We start from the raw sequence: 15675 nt of genomic DNA, 5'->3' as shown, positions 1-15675 counted from the left end.
AGTGCTTAGAACACATCATACTTCATTCAAGCATGCCGTTTCCCCAACCTTCAGGAATGGCATAGTCCTATGAGGGCTATACCATGCCATAGATTTGAATGGAGTTCAACTCCATGCATCTTTGGAAACATTTGAAGACATTTCTACCTGAGCACCTGCTTAGCAGCTGCAGTAAAGAAGAAACTAGAACAGATTATTTATCATCCAATACGTTTGGTCCATTTTAAGCAGATTTTAACTGAAGCTACACAGTAGCCTGCCTCAGGTGCTTGGGATGGGATTGCCAATACATCTAAAATATATACGATCAATGACTGAGTGATTAATCAATAGCATGATTCTTACCAGATCTTGTTTGTAGTCACACAGAGCCTTGAGAATGATTGGCTTATTGCTCTTGTAATCAGGGTTCCGTGGCTTTAGCTGGACAATCTTCTTAGACTTATTCACCAAATTTTGCACTTGTCTCTTGTATTCCAAAATTTTCTCTCGCTCACTCTAGAAAGACAGAGAAAGTTTGTCATGGCAAAAAATACTTATAAACAAGGAACCGCATTCACTAACACAGACCCGCATTTGCTATCGGTCAAATCTAGATTCTCTTAAAATTTAAGACAAGTATCTTGGTAGACTTCAGTGATAACATTTTGAGAAAATCAGAGTTAATATTTTAGAGTTCTATAAACTCTTAAGAGTTATAAACTCTAAAATTAGGGGTTCTGCAATCAATAACAGAGGAAAAGAAAACTAAAAAATCCATCTGAAGTTTCTGACGTTCTGCTTGAGTACATAAAATGCTGCAGCAGTCCCAAATATATGAAGCATAATATACTCGGTGAAACAGACCAAAGCAGTGGCTGCTCATTTTTAATCGCATCAGCGTGACAAGAAAGCCTGGAAATTGCAATTTCCCCCAGACCTTTTCCTTAACACCTCTCATTTCCCTCACCCAATAGCTTCAAACAGCCACCATGAGCTTTCATGTCGCCTGTCCTTCAAACACAGTATCTTTCATATACAAGGAAATCTGCCCTTATGGGCTTAGTCCTGCTGAAGATGAAAGAAGCTGTGGGATCTCAAAACAAAGTGGCAACTATACCTCCAACTCTTTGATCTGCTCCAATAGAACTTGCAGGGACATATTCTTATCACAGATGAACTTCTTTCTGATGGAATCCTGTAGATTCTTCAAATAGCTCTCAGTTGACTGGGCTTCCTCAAAAAACTATGCATAAAAAGCAAACAGACATATGATTATCTTTATCTAATCACACTAGTGGGGCATAGTGGTTGGAGTGTCATACTAGCACTTGAGAGACCAGGACTCAAATCCCTATTCAGTCATGAAGGTCACTGGGTGACTTTGGACCAGTCACTTTCTCTTAGTCTAATTTAACTCCCAGGATTGTTGTGGGGATAAAATAAAGTGGGGAGAACCCTCTATGTTGCCTTAAACTCCTTGGAGAAAAAGCCAGAACACAAATGTTGTAAAATAAATTAAAGTTGTGAAGTGTACTTTTTGTACATAATGATTACAGTGGGCCCTGAATGAGATTTCGGTAGTCTTGTAGGATCCAACAGACTTTTAAGAGATTAGTAATGCTGAACTCGTAAAATCTATACTGGACTAACAGGCATTAATAGGAAATGCAGCACTTGAACATATGAATACAATCCCCTTTCAAGAGCATGGGTATATGAAGAATAAATGAAGGAAACTAAACTAAAGACAGCCTATTACCTTCAATCCAATTTCAGATGCTTTATTTAGCAAGCCTTCCTTACTACAAGCTAAACTCACAATCTGCTGTTTCTTACTTACTAATAATTGGAGTGCAAGATACTGCATGTTTGTGAATCCTCTCCCCCCTCCCCCCAAAAAATTATACAACCAAACATAGAGTTTAAATGCTGTTGCTTGGGATTCAACTTCTAATATCCGTTATGACTGCACACACCTGAAAGTATGCTGCATTCTCCTTGAGATGAACATCAATGCACTTGGTGATCTGGAGAATCCAGCTCCACTGAGTTTGCAGTGTATCCATGTAGGCCTATATATTTAAAGAGTAAATAAATCACAGTTCATCCTCCATTCATTCATTTCTTTTACCTAGCTAGCAACAAAACCTCTCAAAACTTCCTAAAACAGCTTTGGAGTGAGGAAGAGACGATAAACAGGACTTGGCTTAAAGGAACTGGACTTGCTTAAAGGAAAACCGACAGGAAAACTTGGCCCTCCACTTCAAACACCAAGAGTGGCCCATCATTAAGCGTAGTTGTAAACCAGGGCTATAAAACGGTCACTCACACAACCAGAGCAACCAGCCTTTGAATCGTCACACCTGTGGCGTGATCAGCATGCAAGTCGTCCTGCATTGTTTCTAACACTGACTCTTGTTGATCAACCAAAAATGTCAAGGTTCAAGATCTGATTTGCAATACCTTTCACTTCTGTATCTCACCCTCCAGAAAAAAGAGCAGAGCAAGAATGTAGGAAGTTAAAAATATACCTCGATTTTGTCTGAGGCAGGATGCTGGTTGACCACCAGTTGGTCACATTCTTGCTTCAACTTGTTGAGTTCTTTTTCCTTAACTTCCAGTTGGCTCATGCGTTTCTGTATACAGAAAAGGAACAAGCATTAAGGCCAACCTTAAAATAAGAAGGACAGTAAAAGTTCAATGCATATAAGGTCATATCACCAGCATACAGTGGTACCTCGGGTTAAGTACTTAATTCGTTCCGGAGGTCCATTCTTAACCTGAAACTGTTCTTAACCTGAAGTACCACTTTAGCTAATGGGGCCTCCAGTGGCTGCCACCGCGCCGCCAGTGCGCAATTTTGGTTCTTATCCTGAGGTAAAGTTCTTAACCCGAGGTACTATTTCTGGGTTAGCAGAGTCTGTCACCTGAAGCGTATGTAACCTGAAGCGTATGTAACCTGAGGTACCACTGTATAGTAAGATTAGCGGGTTTGTAACTGAATGAAGCTAAACTAGTCAAGCCCATTAATTTCATTGGGACTTATACCGAGTACAGTCAAGAATATTTCTACCATGGCATAACATTTATAGGCCTGCAAACCTTTTGCTTTATATTAGCAAAAACAGCCTTACTGACTTAAGCACTCAAAAGATCCTTCGTACCTTTTTCCTACCACACAAAGTATTATCATCATCACTGATTCATTAATTGCCTTCTGAACAACTGTCTCAAGGAGAATTACACCGAAGATAATTAAAAACAGTTCAAACCCCAGGCCAGCAAATACATTTTTAAAAAAGACTGAAACTAACAAGGTAGACACTCATGGCAAATTTTATTTTATTTATTACATTTATGGTAATGACCCCTTTATCCAGCTGGGAAAGCTGGTCGGAACAAAGACGTCTTAAGTGTAACTTACAGAGAAGGCCTCCTGCTTCCGGGCAATATCGGTGTTCCTGTCACTCCAGTCGTAGAGAAGCTCCTCCTCCTCACAGTCATTGATCCACATGATTTCTCTGCTAGTGGCCTGGATGATGTTTTGCAGCTGGCGCAACTGATCCATTCTCTCAAAGGAGAATCTCTACAAAACATCAAAGTAATGAGCTTCAGACTTAAGGATCAAAGCTTATTGTGCAAACAAAACTGTGGAACAAAACAGAGGGATCAAGACAGAGCTCTGGAAAGCAAATGGCTACACACCCAACACTCTTTTGCCCCCATTTGGGCTGGGGATACTTTGCACTTTAAAAAAAAAAAAAGAGGGGAAATCTGCATTCTGCTCCATGACATCATTTTTTAAAAATGCAAATGCAGTTGTACCTTGGATCTCAAATGACTTGGCTCCCTTACAAATCGGCTCCTGAACGATTGAAACCCGGAATTGAGTGTTCTGGTTTTCCAACATACTTTTGGGAGTCGAACGTCTAAGGCAGCTTCTGATTGGCTGCAGGAGCTTCCTGCAGCCAATTAGAAGCCGCACTTTGGTTTCTGAACATTTTGGAAGTCAAATGGACTTCCAGAACAGATTCCGTTCAGCTTCCAAGGTACAACTGTAATGGACATGGGTAAGTTGCCATGCAGAGATACTTCAGCAAGTATTGTCCACAAGTTTCTAGATGCAACTTTATAATTAAGGATTAATTGTTGAAATAAAAACTAAGAACGGTCAAGTTCCACCATGACTGGGCTGAACCTGCACTTTTCATCCTCATGGGATCCATAGTTGTCTTCCCTGACTCAAAGGATGCTCTACTGCTAAGAAGGCAAAGCACACATAACAAGGCCTTCGGAAATTAAGTTGCTCTTTAGCTTACCAGAAGATATTCATATTCCTCCTCCAGCTGATGAACAGCAGCCTTCTCACGCTGCGGACAAAAGAATAAAAAGAATAAAGATCTTCTACAGCTTACAAATTTGACCCATTTACCAAGGGGGCCTTTGCAGAAACAAAATTTAAGATGGATGAATTTGTACAGTCAGGTTCCTGAGGAGCCTCTTTATATCACAAATAACCACAATCAATGGCCACATGCCTCAGCAAGAAGGGGCAAGGGAATGCTGGCAACCAAAGGACAAGCAGAAGTGGCAAAGGAGACCGTGTTGGGGCTTGACGCCAACCTGAATGGGAAACACAGCGTGCTTTAGATCAGGGATGGGGAACCTGCGACACTCCAGGTGTTGAAGGACTCCAGCTTCCATCATCCCTCACCACTGGCCATGCTGGTTGGAGCCAATGCGAGCTGAATTTCAACAACATCTGGAGAACAACAGGGTCCCCAACCCAGGAAGTGTCCAAAAGAGAACGGAGGCAGAAAGAGTGCAGAAAGGAGTGGATGTAAATATTTAAACATTTTGATAGAATACCAAAATGTGTAATGGAGGCCCCTAGATACATTGCTGCTGACCCCAAGTTAGACTCATTTACAACCATACAAAGTGTAGGGGGGCGAGAGAGAGAGAGAGAGAGAGAGAGAGAGAGAGAGAGAGAGAGAGAGAATGCTCTTTCATGCACCAATACTTCTGAATAAGCAAAACACAGCAGTGCTAAAACAGGGCTCTTTCAAATATTTCACCAGATGTGAAACCGGTTAGCAATTTAAAACAGGCAGTGATGCAAAAAATCAAGGAAGCAGAATCAGTATCTTACCAGGTCGGTTTTGACTTTGTCCAAGTGCCAGCGATAGTCTCCAATGGAATTATGGAATCTCCTGTGGTCAGCAATTTGTTGCTCAATAGCTGCCGCATCAAATCCCCATTTTACTAGCTCCATTTCAGACTGAAAGGAAGAATGAGCATCTTCTTTAGTGGTTTATTTATATAGGTGCCAATGTGAAGCAAAATTAAAACAATGGTGCACAAGCAAAGGTATATAGAGCTGCTTTGCAAGGAAGACAATGGTTCGGCAGCTACCAGGTGGTTATCCTTGCTTGGGATATAGTTGCTTGGGGTTACTATTTCACAGGAGTCGTGCAAATCGGAAAAGACTAAAGCCTTCCCCAATGTCCCCTTCTGCTCCACAAAGCAGGGGAGAAGGTAACAGAATAAAACTACCTTAGGTGCCACAGTAGAACAGGCACCAAAGAACTTCAGAAGGCATCTACAGGTAGCTATAGACCAGCAGGAGCCAAGTTATCATGCCACCTTTTTACAGGGAAGATTGATTTCCACCCAGCCACCCTTTCCAGCCACATTAGTGAAGCAATCGCCCAAATACTATTAAATTTGTGCACCATGTCTTGTTGCTCTGCAGCCCTCAGCTCCATGCACACCATGACAGAAAAATGTTTGCATTTTCTAAATGGTAAAGTTAAGAAGGTCTGTAATAATTTGAACTTGAAACTAGCTCTTTCTACACACACACACACACACACACACACACACACACACACACTCCTTGCTAGCATGTGTTACCGTTGCTTTTAACATGTGAAAATTAAAGATGACCAGCCAATATGTAAGTACTGATAACATACGAAGTATTAAGAAGTGTGCCCTATCCTGTTCTTTCACATGCCAACTCTTTCAGATTCCCATTTTGCAGACAGTGGACTAAGGAAGGGAGACACTAAGCAGCCTTGGGAGAGCTGAGCTGCATTTGAGAAAATGCTCTGCCCATTCAAATGGTGTAGGATATTTCTCTTCTACCTTCAAAATCAGGTATCAGCTGCTATTTCTTTAAAAGAACTAATTATGATTCAGCACAGCAATAACGCTACCACAGACACCACCCTGAGCCACACCTGTGCTTAAGCGAAGCTGGAATGGCTCCAGCGAGCGAAGCCATTTTAGGCTGTCGGCCATCTGAAAAAAAGAACTTTATTCCTTCTTTTTTTCAGCTCACCGTGAGCCAAAGCCATCAAAGCAGCAGCGAGAATGAACGTTTGTCAATGTGTGTGTGAACGAAAAAGGTGGCTCATTTCCAGCTCCCGGCCCCACCAGAGAAACCCAACCCAGGTCCGAAGCCCACGGCTTTCCTATCTCCAAAACGACAGGGAAGTAAAACAAAACACTTTCAAGAAAACAAAAGCTACCGGCGGGGCTTCCCTACGTATCACATTTCTTTGGCATGCTGTAACTTGGGCTCTGCAGACAGAACGCAAAGCCAGAGAAGGTCAAGGTAAGATAAGAAAGTTGGAAGGCAACTAGGTAAGGAAGCCTATTCACATTGGGCTGACAACACGGCAGGTATTTGGGGAGGGACTTAAAAGGGGGCCCCATCTCCCCTTCTGTACCTGCAGAGTATGTAGCAATAGTGTGATTGTGTGTGTCATCCTCTCCTGCTTCCTGCCCTATGCAGGTGACGTTGCTTTGTTTGGAAAGCGCATTTCACATTTATGGTAGGTAAACTGTGATGATAGTTGGACTCTGGCACAGCTGAAACGCTGCAAAGGCTTCCTAGGCGGCGGCTGCTGCTATAGGAGGGGTGCCTGTTCCCTTGCAGAACAGGTAGGGAAATTACGCTGCCATTCAAACAGTCATCTTAAAGAAAGCCACTCCACAAAAATCAACTGCAAGCCCCTTTAGCAAATGACTTATTGCCGTATCTGCAGGTCTCTTGTTTTCCTTTCCATTTTCCAATTTGCCAGCCAAATGAGATCTTTCATTAGTTTCTTTTCCTGTCCACTGTATTATTTTTTTCTTCAGTTATTGTCTGAACCATTATTTTTCCCCACCCCTTTTCTTTATGCAGAAATAGGATGACTGTAGCAATGCACTGTGTACATAGAGTTAATCTTTGCTGTGCTTGGGTGAATGTTCTGAGCTTGCGATAGGTGCGTCCAGAAGGTTCTAAAACAACACAGACTCAAGAGAAAGGGGCTGGCTTACTTTCCCTTAACTCCTGCTGATATTTTATTTTGAGGCTGCAAAGTGCCGTGCCCGGGAGCAGACAATGGGAAGGGGACTGCCTCTCCGCAGTCCTGTCGCTGTGGCTTACCGGGAGGGACACCTTGGCAGGAGCAATGAATTGGCTCTGTCACTGCGTCTACACTGCACCAATCTCCCCACCTCACCCTTCCCAGCAAGCCACAGTAACGTCGGCAACGGGAAACCAGGGAGACACCCCTGCCACTCCCTGAATTGTCAGCACAAGAACTGGCTGGTGTGGTGTTGGAGGGGAGAAAAATGCAGTTCCATTTTCTCAACAAAAGCCAGAACACGAAGCACGCTTTACCTTCTGTTGCCTCATCCAGTTCAGACATTCTGTGGTGCAACGCCTGGTGTATTCGTCCCATCCCGATCCACTCTGGGAGGTAAACGCACCACCTTTGGAGCTAGCCCTACGGGCACGAGGGACACTGATCGCTTTGTAGAGGGCGCGCATCTGCTCCTGAAGCTGAAGCAATCTGAAAGGACAACGAAGGGGAACAACGTCAAGGGGCTATAAGATGAAAGAGGTGGAGCAAAGGAGGCGGAGGTGGCTCTGAGCCACCATAAGTTTGTAATGTAAAATAGGGGGGGGGGGGAGTCCTCCAATGTTCCCCATCACTATAACTTACTGGGTAACATCCAGTAATAGCAATGGTGGAATATAGGGATAATGCACTAGATGCCTGATCCACTAAGATTGTTCATTGCAGTTTTGTTTTTGTTTAGTTTTTGAAAGACAAATAAATAAGTGCAATGAACATGACATTCCTGGCTTGAAAACAATAGGAATGGAAGGGAAAAATCCATGCTTTGTGTTCCACAGAATGAAATAGTATTAAAAATTCAAGGTACACAGTCTCATTAGATGAGCAAGAGTCCTGGAGGAGGAGGAGGAGAAGAAGATTTTTTATTTATATCTCGCCCATCTGGCTGGGTTTCCAGAACATAAAAAGCACAATAAAACATCAAACATTAAAAATTTCCCAATACAGGTATGCAGCACCACTATTTACTGTAGTACTGAATGGCTTGCCATTTGGTACGCCTGACGAAAAGGACCACTTGACTCCACCAGAGCACATACCTGGTACAAACCTCCTCGTATAATTCATGGGCATCTATTCAACATGAGGCAGAGTCAAGCGCCTGGACTACGCTAAGTGTAAACTGAGGTAAGCCCACATATGATAACTAGAAGTCTGAGGGAAAAGGCCAGGAGACAAAAACAGATCGGCGGTACCTTTTCTGGTACAGCTCACAGGGCTGCCCCATTTGCCTCATCTCTCTGATCAGCCCATCGAGGATGTCCATGTGCTCATTTGCCTGAGCAAAGCACTCCTCCAGCTCTCGGTTCCTGCTAATCTGGATACCATCCCCATACTTCAGCTCCTAAGTGAAAGGAAACAAACAAAAAATCACCATATTTGGTTCAAAAGCCCCACCACCACCACAAAAATAATGTGATAGCAGGAGGCAACGTGTGTAGGATGTTCTAAACTCCAGATTTTTTTAATGCTGCAAGTTTTCTGTCGGTAATGCACTGAAACCCATGAAACAGCTAATATTTGAAATATATGTGGCGTATTATTTATCGTTGCTGTTATCCATTATCATTATGACTATGCCTAAACTACACCAGGTATGGAAACAAGTGACAAGCGGGGTCTAAAGAAGGATCTGCTGGGTACAATCTCCTGGGAAGCTGTCCTGTGTGAGCCACTCAGGTGCCTGGGAGCTTTTGCCCATTAACTCTTGGTTCATTCCTGCCTTCCTTTCAACACCAGGATGGTAGCACTGCAGGGAAACGCCATTTGTTAAAGGCCTAGCAACATCTGAGGCTAGGAAGGAGAATGAACAAATTGCACTTGCAGGTTTCATAGCAAGGCTCTGTTAAATAAGGTCTCACTTTCAGGCCAGTGGTAATAGCCGCTCAAAAGCAGCTTGGCTAAGGCAGCGCTGGACATGACCTCCTTGGAGAATTGAGGCCTATCCAAGTAGAGAGCAACTGGCCAGATGGACAAGTGGCAATCATTCCCCCTGAAGAGTCACCTGCAAGATTGGGTTATGTTTTATATACCAAGTCAATCCCAACCTTATTCCCTGGTAAGTGGCCGCTTGGATGGCCACTTCATTCCTCCTAGATTTGTTTCTGAGATTATGTTCTACCAGCTAAGAGGGCGTTTTCTTAATAGGCATTTCTGCAAACAACCTAGAAAGCTGTCCTAGAAAGTGTGAGCTGTCAAAACAGTGAATCCCGAAAAAGAAGAGGCAGAGCACCAGAAGCGGAGGAGCAAGCAAGAAGGCAGACCTCAACATGGAGCTGAGATTGTTTATAAGATGTGTGTGTATACAGGAACCAGTAGGCATTAATATGCTCTTCCTTGGGATGAACTGGGGGAGGGTGTAAATAAATGTACATGCTATTATAGTCATACTGCCTACTTTCTCTCCCTCCCTTTCTCTCTCTCTCTCTCTCTCTCTCTCTCTCTAATATTCGGACAGTTAGGTATGTTTTTTACAGGAAGCTGCCTAACACCAGAACATACCATTTGTCTATCTAGCACAGCATTGCCTAATCTGATAGGTATCAGCTCTCAAGTGTCTTTAGCCAAAAGACCTACATCTCTTGCTAGCTCCCTCGTAACTGGAGAGACCAAGGATTGAACCTGGAACCTTCGAGTTTGCAGAGCAGGTGCTGCACCACTAAGCTACAGAACCTCTCTTCCTTCCTTCCTTCCTTCCTAATAAACCAGGGGTCACCAACATGGGTGCAACAGAACCCTTGAAGCATCCTCTTGGTGCCCACAAAGCCCCTGAGCTCCCCGACTCCCAAATACTCCTTTGATCAGAAGATCATACTTTTTCTCCTTGAACTGGAGGATGACACTTTCTACTCTGGTTAATTCTACTGAATTCTACCTTGGAAAAATGAAACTACATTTGTGTGCACTTGCCATCTTTTCCCATCTCACAAGAGTGCAGCTGATCCGGGGGAGCAGGGAAAGAAGTGACCAGAGGGACTGGTACCCACAGAACTTATTCAAAAAAGCCAGAAATGCACACAAGTCTTAAAAAGCAGGTGATGTCTGTAATAAACTGTTCTGCAGCACTTTTTCCGAGTTCTGCATTTTCGCTTGCTCATTCAGAACGGGGAAACAGAATCTCCCAGGTTAGCATTCATATAGGTTCAGGGATGGAACGAAACTTACAGGCTGCACTATGAGTTCGGCACGCATGAGGCAATCAGAGCAATTTTGCAGAAGGTCTTGAATGGTGTTTTGACGCCTGGACATTGTGCCGGTTCCATTGTGGCTAAGGAAGGAGAAAGAGAGGCCGAGAATTAATCACACAGATGTAATTAATCATGGATTTTAAATGCATTTTCCAAAGGCAAGCAGCACACCTTATTCAAATTAAAGTGTTGTAACCTGTGCAGCTTCACAGAGATTCTCCTTGATACACTTGCCCCTCCTTTGTGTGTGTGTGTGTCACAAAAGAATTACAATGCTGAGTCTGCAGCCTCATAAAAACCACGGTGGGAATGTGAGCTAAGTAAAAAATAAATAAATACTGGCTTGTGGTTACCATTCTGCCAATGAAACAAACACAAGGATGAATGGTGTATGAAACAGACATTCTTAGTCTAGCCTAGAAACACACAGGAAGACCAGGACAGCTGGAATACTCAAGTGCAAAACTGCTCAGACCATTCTCCCTTCTAGCCCATCATTCTGTAAATTCCTCCAGAATTATATATGATACCAGCTGTCTTCCTTCAAATCCCTCCTTCTTCTGTGAAATCTGGACTAAGATCTCATTTCAAATGAAGCCAAAGCACACACCACTGTATTTGATTTTATACCCATCCCTTGTTATCCGTGGCCAACTCCTCTGTTACCTCCTCTCTGAACTGTCTAAATTTAGGCTAAAAGAATATTGGGACAGCGGTTCACTTACATTGTACTACAAAGCATTAAGAGCACTGATGGTGGTGATGATATGATGATGATAAATGCTCAAGCTGAAGCCTGTACCTGATATTCTGAACCTGTTATGCATATTTAACCAGACAGAGAATACAGACCTTGCTTTCTCAACCAATCTACAAAACAAGATACTATTCCAGATTCATATATGTGGCATCTTGGTGAGGGTATTGCCAACCAGCTTTTATGTAACAGCGCCTAAGGGCCCAGGCATGACAAGGTTTTGTAATAAGAAAGAAGAAGAAAGCAAACACATAACGTAAACTTCTGCTGCTACTGAAGTTTTATCCAGAACAGTATTCCCAAGTAAACTGATCCTGTCCTGAACAAGATATTCAGAAACAGTTTGGGAGCTTGGGATTATATACGTCCAAGGAGAAGGGATCAGAGTGGATTCAGAAAGCCGGTTTGGAACCCAATAATGTGTTTCTTTCCATTTGTAAGTATTCCTAAGAGCTCAAAACACATTAAGTATGATCAGAGGATTTCCGTACCTGAGACTTAATCTGTCTTTTTAGACACAATGATTCCATAGTGGTGACAGTCCAAGAAAACCATCTTTTGGAATTCTGTATTGTCAACTGGAAGACTGAGCTCCGTCAATAGAGCAGGAGACTCTTAATCTCAGGTTCATGTGTTTGAGCCCCACGCTGGGCAAGAGATTCCTGCACTGCTGCAGGGAGTGGGACTAAATAACTCTTCAGTTCTATGATTCTATTACTTTCAAGGCAGAAAAATACATTCTGGAAATCATGCTTCTAACAGGAACAGCTTAGTAATGTAGTCTGCTTAGAAAATCTCCTTTTATGTAGGTAAAATGTACCAGTACAGTAGAGAAGAGACTACTAGCTTTGGATAACCTTTTTTTTAAAAAAAAAATGTATGCTACCAGGTTGGGAAACCTCTGGCTTGTCTAATGTAGCTTATCAGACCATTTCCCCCAAACAACCACCAGCTGACGTCACTGGTTCTGTCAGCTGATGGGTGGAAGGATAGGGTTTAATCCTTCACTCCTCTGTTCCCAGCAGCGAACAGGATCACAAAGCCTAGACAACAGGATTTCATCTTTGCTCATCAACCGATGAGCAGAGATTAAAGTCCCTTGCCTACTTATTTTAGGGGCAGCAGGAGGGAGATGGGGGCTCCCTCAACTCCCACCCCGCCACTGCTGCAGCCTGCTAATAGGAGAAGAAGAACAAAGTGCATTTTGAAACAACCTCCCTGTTAAAGGAAGGGGTGTTCTGCTTCAAAGGGTGCTTTATATATAATATACACAAAGGATAGCTGTGTGAGAGAGGCTGCTTTGCAAGGGTTTGGTCACACTGCGTTCAGCCACAGGTGCAAGCCTGCACTAGTTGTCTATGGGTGAGGTGCTGCAAACTAGGAGCCACACCTCGCTGATGGCATCAGAGCTCTCCCAACAAGCTCAGGCATTTCCCAAATCGAAGCACCTCTATTAAAACAGATACTTTAGTAAACCAACAAACTTCCAAGCCTAATCCAGCTGGCTAAGTACATTCACTTGTACTGATTATTTTCTGCAGCGTAAGCTAAATTCTATCCTGGGCACTCAGATTCAAGAGCTCTTTCATAACAATAACAATAACAACAATAACAATAATAATAATTTAACGCGTGAATTATTACAGTCAGCATGCATATTGCTCACCTAGCGACTTCAATGCGATTATGGATTTACATGCAAGTTCATAAAGCAATGAATTAAACATCAAGTGACAACTGGCAATATTCAAAATAGCCAATGCTGTTCAAATGCACAATACTTTTAATATCTGCCAAACTTTGCAGCCTGTAAATAACTTACTTCGTATGACAGCAAGGGCTGCCCCTCCAAATTTAAAGTAGGCTCTTATGTATGATCGAACGAAGTAAAGGAGTAGGAAAAAAGAAAGAGAAATTAAGTGAGCCATGTTCATTAATTTCAACAGGTCTACTCGAACCAGGGTGGTGATTTTCTAAAAAAATTAATAAAATCAGATTTTTTTAAAAAAATTAATCAGTTTTGATTTAAATTGGATTTTTTTATTTAAATCGGATTTTAAAATAAAATGCGTTTGGAGGAAAAATCTTTCTAAAGATAGTTTTCTATTTAAGTTACATTATTAAGTTACAAAGTTACAAAGGCTATTCATCAGGAAATAAGGATTTGTTTTCAGTTTTCATGTGTGCTAAAACTCAGTCTAAGTTTTTTTTAAAAAAAATCATTTAACCACATCAGTTAACAAACATGGATACATATGCTATAATGTTATTGTTTTAGTTAAATAAACGTTTAAATTGTTATTAAGGAAATGATTATTTTTCTCCTTCCAATAAAGTACAGCAGAAAAGTTGTCCAAATATAAACAGTTAATTTATTAAACCTCACAATAATTACATAATTATCTGTCTATGTATTTCTAATAGTATAACTAAATCAGAATTTTTGGATATAACTGTAAAAACTACTCTGAAAATTTATTATTTCAAAAATGAAACCTTCATCTGGTTGTAATTATTAAGATTATGCAAGCAAGAATGAGTCTTTCTGTAAAAAAAATGATTTAAATCGAGTCTTACTGACTAGTGATTTAAATCGTGATTTAAATCAAATCCACCCTAACTCTGAGTACAACTAGCATTGAGTGCAACCCAAAATCATTTTCACGTGCTGTTACACATGCATATGTAATTCAGCCTTGAACTTGGAAAGATGTTTATAGTCATTTTTCCCAAGGCCTGGCTTTTCTACATCAGTTTTGCACTGTGACCATTTCAGTGGGGTGTGCCCTTTACCAGGGGAACTCTAGCATTTACTATGTTGCTGTGGGGGTATTTTTCAATAGATTGCTCTCATGTGGCAAGTTCCAGATTTAACCACACATGGGTGTGCGCAAATGAAACCCGCGACACAGAGAACCGATACAGCAAAGTCACTACATCAAAAAAAAGGGTGTGAATCATATGAAAAGAAGTGTCTTCTAATCTACTGTCACAGATGCCAGTGCTTGCTTTCAGACATAGTAATAAACTACAGGAAAAAACATTCGACAGCCCCAGGCTAGCACAGGCCTCCCCCCCCCTTCCTCCTCTGGTACAACCATGAAGCGATAGAAGCTTCCACTTGCATTTTTTATTAAACACAATTTGTCATAATGTTCGAATCCGGAGAAAATCTGGTTTGCTGAAACACTTCAATTCACATCTTGGGCAACAAAGCTGCCAAGTTTCAACAAACCATAGTTTTGAGTGACTGACTTTTACGGTTTGGACGAAACACTAAACTGCAGCTAATCAAATACACAAGTGAAAGCTTCTGATCTCCTCTCAGCTAGAAGAGAGAAAAGCGGAGGAGTATATTTACTTGGAGTTCACTGCGGCTTATTTCTGGTGCCACAGTTAGCCATTACTGTACAGTTGTACCTTGGTTCTCGAACGCCTTAAGACTCAAATGTTTTGGCTCCCGAACGCCGCAAACCTGGAAATGAGTGTTCCGGTTGGTGAACATTTTTGGGAAGCCAAACATCCGACGCAGCTTCCGATTGAGTGCAGGAAGCTCCTGCAGTTAATCGGAAGCCGTGCCTTGGTTTTCGAACGTTTTTGGAAGTTGAACGGACTTCCGGAACGGATTCCGTTTGAGAACCAAGGCACAACTGTAATTCCAAAGCCACTATGAGTCTGTTGGGTGTGTGAGTGTGCATTGGGTGTTTCCAGAACTAGCCAGCATAGATTGTAAAATCAAGTATGGACAGCTATAGAAAGAATAAATAAGGTTGGGGAAAGGTGAATAGGTGATGTTTCAGCAACTGCTAGGTTTGACACTTGCACTCAGGCTTCAAAATTAGCATTTTGCGCCTAAAGATTCTCCATTTGTGAGCACCTTAAAAAGTTTGGGTGCCAGTTTTTGCGCCTGGCTAGCACTCAAGGATTACTGAAATGTATGTGCTTTGAAGTCTCGAAGTATATGTTAAGGATAGACAATATGTTAAAGAGTTCAACAATAAAGAGCAGAGTGTTTTGAAAACTTAAGTACTTTACCAATATTTTTATTGTAAACACCAAATTTATGCTAAAAACGCTAACAGTTTCTGCTAAAAATATGATATTAACACCACCGTGTTCATGAATATCAAAAGTGTTGCTACCCAACCGCCCCCCCGCCTCCCGTGGCGACTTGACATTCTGTTTCTGTGCCCACAACCCAGGTCCCAGAAGCCCTCTGGCTCCTATCTTTTCCATGCCAGTTTCTAACACTGCTGCATTGTTGCCATGCAGGGCGACAGAAAAAGGAACCAAACTCAGAAACGACATATTCAAGCAGGGTTCCTAAATC

The 15675-nt window shown here is 42.1% G+C and overlaps 1 protein-coding gene across 3 annotated transcripts in view; it reads right to left on the bottom strand.

Annotated features, from left to right (window-relative positions):
• Positions 1-15675, bottom strand: part of DSP (desmoplakin) — a 47694-nt gene that overhangs the window by 20065 nt on the left and 11954 nt on the right. For all 3 annotated transcript variants that reach the window (XM_083623649.1, XM_083623650.1, XM_083623651.1), the window contains exons 2-11: positions 10566-10668; positions 8597-8745; positions 7661-7832; positions 5135-5263; positions 4302-4352; positions 3407-3568; positions 2514-2618; positions 1959-2054; positions 1100-1225; positions 346-498 (exon numbers count right to left, since the gene is read on the bottom strand). In XM_083623649.1, coding sequence (XP_083479775.1) covers positions 346-498; positions 1100-1225; positions 1959-2054; positions 2514-2618; positions 3407-3568; positions 4302-4352; positions 5135-5263; positions 7661-7832; positions 8597-8745; positions 10566-10668 — 1246 coding nt within the window. The remainder of the gene's footprint in view (positions 1-345; positions 499-1099; positions 1226-1958; positions 2055-2513; positions 2619-3406; positions 3569-4301; positions 4353-5134; positions 5264-7660; positions 7833-8596; positions 8746-10565; positions 10669-15675) is intronic.

The sequence above is a fragment of the Podarcis filfolensis genome (assembly GCF_964270895.1).
Source record: "Podarcis filfolensis genome assembly, chromosome: 7".
Lineage (NCBI taxonomy): Eukaryota > Metazoa > Chordata > Lepidosauria > Squamata > Lacertidae > Podarcis > Podarcis filfolensis.
The sequence above is the reverse complement of the archived record's forward strand: the minus strand, read 5'-3'. Positions and strand labels throughout refer to the sequence as shown.